Source organism: Egretta garzetta, unplaced genomic scaffold (genome assembly GCF_000687185.1).
Source record: "Egretta garzetta isolate BGI_Z169 unplaced genomic scaffold, ASM68718v1 scaffold213, whole genome shotgun sequence".
Taxonomy (NCBI): Eukaryota; Metazoa; Chordata; class Aves; order Pelecaniformes; family Ardeidae; genus Egretta; species Egretta garzetta.
In genome coordinates this window covers 1,967,950-1,976,190 of record NW_009259242.1, presented here as the reverse complement: position 1 = coordinate 1,976,190, position 8,241 = coordinate 1,967,950, and the positions used below count along the sequence as shown (strand labels likewise).

Sequence of the window (8,241 nt, the reverse complement as noted above, 5' to 3'; positions counted from 1 at the left end):
GGGGGGGGGGGGGGAAAGACATTAGAGGAAATAACAGAAAGAGTTGGCTTAATTCAAATTCCTGGAGAAATGCTGGAATAAATAGGTATACAAATGATTTGTAAGCACCTAAAAATAAGGAGGTGAGTAATGGCTGATAGGCATTCAGAGTGAACTAATTACGTCAAATCGTGTCACTTAGCATTTTCGTAGATAAGTTACAGTACAAAATGGATGGATATAATTCATTGACATATACTGTGTGCAGCTTTGGAGAGGTCTATCCCAAGTGTGGAGCCTTCTGTGTTTTCATAGCAGACTCAAGTGAAGGAGTAGAGGAGATGCTGATTAAATTTGCAAGTAGAACCAAGCTGGAAGGATCTGTAAGCATGTCAGGACAGGACTAGTTTATCACTTTGGAGTCTGGAGTGTCCTGCCTCTTGTGGCCTTTTTTTGTAACTGGATAACATGAAGTTGTGAAGGCTGTAGTCAGACAATCAACATCCTAACACATATATATATATATGGCTTATCATATGAGTGGAACACTGAGATTTATGGAAAAGAAAAGGGTATCTATCTAGGCACTTAAATGTTATCTGTGTCTTGACAAAGGCTTGCAAAGATACAGAAATGAAAAGTGTGCAATGGATGTAATACTCCACTTGAAAGGGTTTTTTCTCCCCTTAAAATGTAGGTGTTGAGTTCCATCTGGCTGTGCTTTCTATTGCAAAGCTCTTTGATTTTACCCAAGATTTGCAAAAAGAAATTCTTGAAAGGTGAGTTGTGGCTTTGTGTTGTGGGGTTTTTTGTTTTGTTTTGTTTTTTAAGAAACATATTCTCGTAACTTCCTCTAATTTATAGTGGGTTGACAGATTAACAACTAAAGGCTGTTCCTCTAGGAAAATACAGTGTTAAGGCCTATGGGAAATCCTTTAAGAAAAACAAGATATGAGGCAAGCATGCTCTTTAGAAAAATACTTGTATCTAACTTCAGGAAAGGCTTTGAGAAACTGCTAAGAAAAATTGAGATAAAATGCAGTTATTGCTGAATAATTACTACACTTAGTTTCTGTAAATTTACTGCAGGAACTGTGGATTTTCCTAGTGTACTTTGTGGTTCTTTTGCATCTTTAGTTTCTCCAGTTGTTCCTCTCTCGAAAGAAAGATCTGTCTTGAAAGCTTCCTGTCTAGTTCATGCTGTTACTGGAGAATATCCACGTTAAATAAGAAACCAAAATAGGCTAACATTTTGTCTTTCTCTTGTGGAAACGTAAAGTGTTTTTTCTCTGGCATTTAGTTACTTAGAAATTAAGTACATTTCTATACCAGTATAACAACCCTTCTACACATACCCGCAAAAGAAGAATGGCAGTTGAGGGGTATTACAGACATGGTGTGTTTAGTTTGCAGGCCAAGTATGCTGATGATCCTCTTACATGGGACTACATGGCCCATCGTGAGCTGGAGCTCGGGTCCGTGCAGTCCACAAAACGCACCACAAAACAGATGAAAGTATCTGAAATGACCCAGAGAGAGGAACGGTGCTGTGCAGTCTTTGAAGAGGCTGTGAGAGCAGTCCCAACAGGTAAAATGTTCTGCCTGCATCTTAACCTTTTTTCCTGGTACTTTTGTATACTGTATACTGTGAAAGTTTTGAAGTAGGTGTTGGCAGGCTCTACCGTACCTAGGAGAAGGCAAGCAGGTTTTAGATGCTACCTTTTTGGGATCTATTTTATGTGTTATTTGGGTTATTTTTCAATGCATTTATGCTCTCAAAGGAGCTCCTTAACTGAAAGTGCTTTTTGTTGCTTCTTTGCTTTTATTAATGTGGCTTAATCATTGAGGAGAATAGAAGCCCACAGGTGAATAGAGGTTTGGGAGTTATAAATAGAGAAAATTTCCTGAATAAAGGAAACCCGTAGAACTCAAGTATATTTCTGGTCAGCTGTGAGTAAGCAACATTTCTGAGTTGCCAGTGGAGTGGATATCCAAATTCAACATCTGGCACTGTCCTTACTCTTAAAAAAGGCTGTAAAGGGACTATCTGTGGAGTGGACTCAAACTTGCTGCTCATACAGCCTTGGAAGTCAGGAAAAGAAGGATTTCCTCAACGGCCTGTGAGTGTCCTCACTCTTTCAGGCCTATTGAAAACTACAGGCACTGAACATAAATTGTGACAGCATATGCTGAAGCCTCAGCTGAACTAAGAGCTTGATGTTCTTTAGAAAGAGTTACTGTCTGCAGCTTATACTGGGAAGCCATTTTTACATGTCAATGTTAATAAAGGTAGAGCCTCTTTTATAATACAACATTTTAAAAACAAAGTTGGCATTAACACTTAGTGCTTGAATTCTCTATATTCCTAAAAGAGAAATATTCGTACTTAGTCTTGTGATTCTGTAAAGTGTGATATTATGCCTTTGATTTTTCAGAGGACATGTGGAAATGCTACATCACTTTTTGCTTAGAGAGATACAACAGGAAAACCAACAGTGAAGAACTAAAGCAAAAGGTAAAGCTTATTAGGAAGCTGTAGTAACAGATCATCCCTGTTTTTACTGACTTATGTAATCTATCAGACAAGGGGCAAATATATTTTGACATTTTATCAGAAATACTTACCCGCGGCCATCATTAAAAATAATTTTGTTTTCATCTGAGGGAATCTCTTTTACTCTCAAGCTCACATGTCGCCTGCCTGAACATGAATAACTTGGACATGAACCAGCCTTGTCAGTAAAGTACAGTGACCTCTTTGGATGGAATTTAAGAGTGCAAACTTGTTAATGTTCTCTGACAGTCCTGCAAATTGTGCTTCTTCAAAGAAAAGGATGAATTAAAATGATTCTTGCAAATAAGTCTGGGTAAAGTTTGGTGCTGGCATATGGGCACCTTAATTATGCATCTATGCTTGAATGTGACTCGGTGAGTTTAACTAATCATCCTGTGCAGTTTGGTTCCCTTTTGAAACAGTAAAAGACATTGCTATGTTGTTCTTTTCCCCCCTAAGGAAGAAGGGTAATTCAAATGCTCAAACTTCCCTTTTATTTTGGAATGTATGCAGGTACCTAAAGCATTAGATATGTAACTTTTATTGAATTTCAGTGACATGTTGATACACTAATCCACTGGGCTTCTTGTAATGCTGGGATCAAGTATATGCAGGAATAATGCTTATTTTCTTTACTTTTTCTTCTCTGTTGGTTCTAGAGGCTGGAGAGGACACTGAGTGTGTTTAGCAAAGCCCATGAGTCCAGCTTGCTGCCAGAAGCTCTCTATAAGCAGTGGGTAAGAGTTGGCATGGAAAAATAGATTGTGAGACTGTCCTGCATTGCTTGTGTGCCTATCTTTTACCATTTTGAGTAGATAGAAAGGCTCTACTTTTTAACACAGTATTAAAAGTCTCTTGTCTCTGTCTCTGCTGGGTTTTAGCTTCAACTATTACTGGAGTCGAACCTCTCTGAGAAGGCTGTGGAGGTGGCAGAAGCCGCAACTAAGCGCTTCAGCCTTTCAGTGGAAACATGGCAGATGAGGCTGCAGGTGCTGATCCAACAGAAGAGTGACGATGTGACCCAGTGTTTTGAAGAAGCCATTAAGCATGTGAAATCTAAGGTCTGTGCTGGTTTTATGGATTTGCATGCATTAGTCTTAGACAGGAAACCTTCAATATTTATTTATTACAAGGCATTCAAAGTCCCTAACCATTTTTAAGGTCAAAAAGAAGAACTTGACATTTCACATGCACATTGCATTCAGGAGCATAAGGAAATTGCAAATTCACTTCATACTCACAGTTTTAAAGTCTGAATGCTCACAGGTGACATTCTGCATACTCTTCTAGCAGTCAGCTGGTATTCTTTGTGTCCTACTTGAAAAATGTGTTTCCTTTTCACTGTCCTGATACATTGTCTGCATGTGTGGTATTTCAAGCCTTGAATTAGCTATGTGCTCTCTTACTGGTCCATGTCAAACCCTGGGCACAAGGAGTGAGGAGAGGAAACAAGGAGGTGATGGTTTCTTTCCTCCTTGCTGTTCTTGGAAGTTAACCTCTGTACTGCAGTGTTCGGTGATGCAGAAGAACTTGTCTCTCATCCTTGGCAACGTGTTCTGCAGCTGTCCAGCAAAGTAGTACTTGTCCTGTAAGTGAGGAAGGAAACAAGAAGTGTTTTCAGTGTGCAGTCCAAAGGTGTCTTTCTAAGAGCTATGTCTAAAGGACATTTTTTTATGGTAGCTATAATACAGAACCTGGTGGATGTGTTGCTGTCTGTTTCTATAAATTGGGGTCACTGTATTTCAATCATTTGATTTATCTGCTTACCTTGTAGGGCACTTTGCCATTATGGACCCTTTGGGTGGAATGGAGTGAAGGCACAAACAGCAAGGAAGACACAGAAGCTCTATATCAGGTACTTGTCTAATAGAAATCTACTTTTTATGACAACGTGAAAATAGACGGGAACAATGTATATGGATGGAACATGTAACAAATGCTTTATACTGCAGTTCCTTCATGGATGTGTTGATACCCAAAAATTTCAAGTAAAACTGTGTATGTTACCAAAAATCAGTTGGACACAGGCTCATAAGCACAGATATTGTCCCCATGCTTATAAGACATCCAGATGTTTGTAAGCACAACCAGTGATGGACTCTTCTTTTACTTTGTTGTCTAGAATTTTTGCTCTGTTTTCAGATTTCTGTCTGAATATGGAAAAGAGAATTTTCCAATCTATGTGAAAACATCAGCCTTCTTACAGAAAACTCAGGAACAAAGCTGGGACTTTAATCTCACTGTAAAGCCCCTAAATAGCTTAGGGCAAAACATTTCCTCTTTGCCTGGCATGTTGGTTTCCCCCTCCCCCCCATATACAACACAGAACGCATATTTCAGGTGGAAGCTTGAATTCAGTTGTTTGTAGAGCATTGTGAAACTCTTCATGAAAGATCTTAGGGAAATGGCAGTTGCCAGCTGTATGGAATATTGGATGAAACACATATTTGAGGTTACATCTAACATTTTAATATGAAAAATACTGGATGTTACCTAATGCTGCCTTTCAGACGTCATTTGGGGTGCTTTTGTCCAGTACTTTTATTTCACTTACACGATCTGCTTTATGTCAGATGCGTAACTAGGGAGAAGGTACCATTTGGTTTCTTCTCCCTTGCTGCCTTTTAATTGTAGTTTGTGCTTGGTTTGGTTTTTTTTGGTTTTGTTCTTCTTTTCTTTTAAAGACTGGACTTACAGAAATGGTGGTTATAAGAAAGTTAAAAGAGTATTTACCAGGTGACATAAAACCTTCAAACATGATTGTTCTAGGGCATATGTTAAAAGGCTTGACATCTAAAGTTACTTATGTTTTTACTTCAGCCTGAGTGAAAATCGTCCACTTTCACTTGACTTCTTCAGGAAGATGATCCAAATAGAAAAGGAGCAAGTAAGTTGTTGAATATCCAATTAGTGCCTTGTATTTGTAAAATCTACTTCTAATTTTGGATTTAAATAGGAAACAGAGGGCTTATGAGTAGTGTCATTAGTTTGTGATCAGTTCATATTTGTCTTCTGAAGTAGATTCAATACAAATAATACAAAACCAAGTTCCATGGTAACTAATCTTCGGCAGTGTGCGTGTAATTACCATGACTCTTTTTCTTTGTAAGAGTCTAATCAAGCTGCAGATTTGCTTCTGTACAAAATAAATGGCCTTTTAACCTTCCCTTGTTAGGAATCCTGCAAAATGCTTCATCTGAGAGAATACTATGAACGTGCCTTGAGAGAGTTTGGTTCAACAGATTCTGGTAAGGGGATTTTATTTATTTATTCATTCAGTGCTGCCTCTTTTATTTGCATCCATTTCAAAAGGTAGCTGTTTGTTCTGCCCTTGTGATTGCTGTCATGCAGAGTGGAGCTTATTTCTTCCGTGCCATTAAGTGCATGACATTCTGCAGCGACCCTTCACTTTCAGTCCAGGGTTGTTCACAGTGGGATGGCTTCAGCAGAACTACTAGCAAATAAAGTTTTGACAGTGGCTGGCATAAGAGATGTGTATCACCTTTAATTTGAATTTGCAAACAGTATGGAGCTGTGTTTTTATAATCAAGATTTCTGCAGTATTCCTTTTAAGAAAGTAAACAGCTCAATTATTGCTGCGTTATTTCTTAAGATATCACTGTTCCAGCTGGGACTAGAACCCAGGCTTTTGGCCCTCAAAGGGCAGGCAGGGGGTTGTAGTTCCACATTGTGTTAACATGGACACTTGCAAAAAGAGAGTTTCTAGGTTAGGTTTGGTATGTTTGTTAAGTAATATCCCAACCAAAATCTAAACAGAACTTCTGTTTTTCTTTTAAGATCTCTGGCTGGACTATATCAAAGAGGAGTTAAGTCATCCCCAAGGCAAACCAGAAAACTGTGGGAGCATTCACTGGCGAGCTATGAAGATGTTGCAGGGAGACCTGGTGGAAGACTTTATTTCCAAATATACTTTATTGCAAACTGGACATTTATGAAAAACTATAAATAGTTACAACATGACAGTGTGGATTTTTTGTACACAGGTAAATACATGCCTGGATCATATTAAAGCGTACCTTCTTTACATTCTTGCCTATGTGTGTGTGTGTGGGGGGGGGAAATCATCTGCCCCATTGCAGTTGTTTCCAGTGTTGCTTCTGCCGGTGGCAAGTTCAAGTGCACAGTTAGAGGAGAAAGCAAAGGCAGCTCTGAGGATGTCCTTTGTTGAGATTTCTGAGAGCAAACTTGTCCTCCTGCCTAAACATTCAGATGGTATAGTTAAAATGCATCAGCTTTTACACTCTGGAAAGTTAATACTACAGCACATCAAAGCAGAAAAACCAACCAAACAATGGAAACTACACCTGTGGGAGATCTGTGTATCTTGAATAATGAAAGTGGAACACTGGAGAAACAATCTGTAAATTGATGGTATTTATTGTTTCCTAGCCTTGAAGTCATCTGTAATCCTCTTTTCAAAAACAAAGCCAATCTCTGCAACCACCTTGCACTGGTGTTTGCATCCTAAGCTGTAATTCTGAGAGTGACTATGAAATGCAGAGGTGAGCTGAGATCTGTTACAAATGTCCCTGATGTGACAGTAGAAAGTTCTGATCCACACTTCAACTGTCTGTCCACAATGCCTGAAAAATGGGTAACAGTTTTGTTGAGACTGTGCTATCCGCAGCTGTTTGCAGAGCCACATTTTCCCATATCAAACTCATTAACTCAGTATAAATGCTATCCTCAGACCAATAGAGGATAACTAAGGAAAGTATAGGAACATGCAGCAATAGTTCCTTTGTCTAATTTCCCTGTGACTGAATGGTAACATAATGACAATACAGAGAAATACTTCTTTAAGAAGATTTTTCACAGTAGAAACTGCACTTCTCTCAAGCAATGAATTCCAGTAACCTTTGGCTAGCTGGAAACAAGGTTTGGAGCAACAGCCTGTTAAGACTGCTCCTTCTGCAACATCTGAAGTACGTCCTGCTTTGTCTTTCCCAAGCTTTCAGCCAGGCCATCTTCCATGTCCCCACTAGTTCTCACCTGTCTCCTGTCTGCTGTTGTGCTTTCCCCCCAGTAAATCACTCTTGCACCCTGTCTGCCTTTTATGTTATTCCCTCCCCTGAGCCACTTCTCTTGCTTCTTCAGTTGCTTCTTCAGTTTCACAACAAAAAGATTTTTAAGTGCAAAGGTTGGATTTGGGGAATTGCTTTAAGTCTAGCAAAGCTGGTAAGGCTGTCATTTCTGAAAGTGGGCCCATTTTCTTTACCTGTTCTGATTCTTTATAGAACTTTGCCACTCATGTAACTATTTGCAGCACCATTGGGCGATACACATTTCCTAAAAGCACCAGCACCCGCCAGGTCTGTCCCGTACAGATCTCTTAATGCTTTCTCTGAGCATGCTTCTAGCGCGAGGCCTAAAGGACACTGTTCTCTTTTGGCAAGATTAAAAAGCCACAGAGCCTGGGGAGGCATTGATATTCAAAACTTTGAGTGTAAAGGTGTTTTCTCAAAGCTCTGATGTCTGTATTTCTCTGCCTTTTTTTCTCTAGTTGTATTAATTGCTTGTTTCTGCCCTCAAGTCAGACTGTTTTCCTCTCTCACTGGATGCAATTTCCAGTAGCAATGAAAGAAGTTTTTATGTGTTCAAAAAGTGCAGACAGCGGTGGGCTCTGCGGGCTGAGGGATGCGGGAGGCTGCGGCTTTGCGCGCAGCGAGGCTGAAGCGGGAGAAGCT

At 39.6% G+C, this 8,241-nt stretch overlaps 2 protein-coding genes across 2 annotated transcripts in view; both read left to right on the top strand.

Moving 5' to 3' along the window:
• Positions 1–6,836, top strand: part of UTP6 (UTP6 small subunit processome component) — a 22,048-nt gene extending 15,212 nt beyond the window's left edge. The window contains exons 10-20 of the mRNA XM_035891624.1: positions 677–758; positions 1,386–1,567; positions 2,415–2,494; positions 3,193–3,270; positions 3,415–3,594; positions 4,308–4,394; positions 4,952–4,953; positions 5,168–5,269; positions 5,354–5,420; positions 5,709–5,781; positions 6,332–6,836. Coding sequence (XP_035747517.1) covers positions 677–758; positions 1,386–1,567; positions 2,415–2,494; positions 3,193–3,270; positions 3,415–3,594; positions 4,308–4,394; positions 4,952–4,953; positions 5,168–5,269; positions 5,354–5,420; positions 5,709–5,781; positions 6,332–6,489 — 1,091 coding nt within the window. The 3' untranslated portion in view covers positions 6,490–6,836. The remainder of the gene's footprint in view (positions 1–676; positions 759–1,385; positions 1,568–2,414; positions 2,495–3,192; positions 3,271–3,414; positions 3,595–4,307; positions 4,395–4,951; positions 4,954–5,167; positions 5,270–5,353; positions 5,421–5,708; positions 5,782–6,331) is intronic.
• COPRS (coordinator of PRMT5 and differentiation stimulator) overlaps positions 6,475–8,241 on the top strand; it is a 6,279-nt gene continuing 4,512 nt past the window's right edge. The window contains exon 1 of the mRNA XM_035891631.1: positions 6,475–6,537. Coding sequence (XP_035747524.1) covers positions 6,511–6,537 — 27 coding nt within the window. The 5' untranslated portion in view covers positions 6,475–6,510. The remainder of the gene's footprint in view (positions 6,538–8,241) is intronic.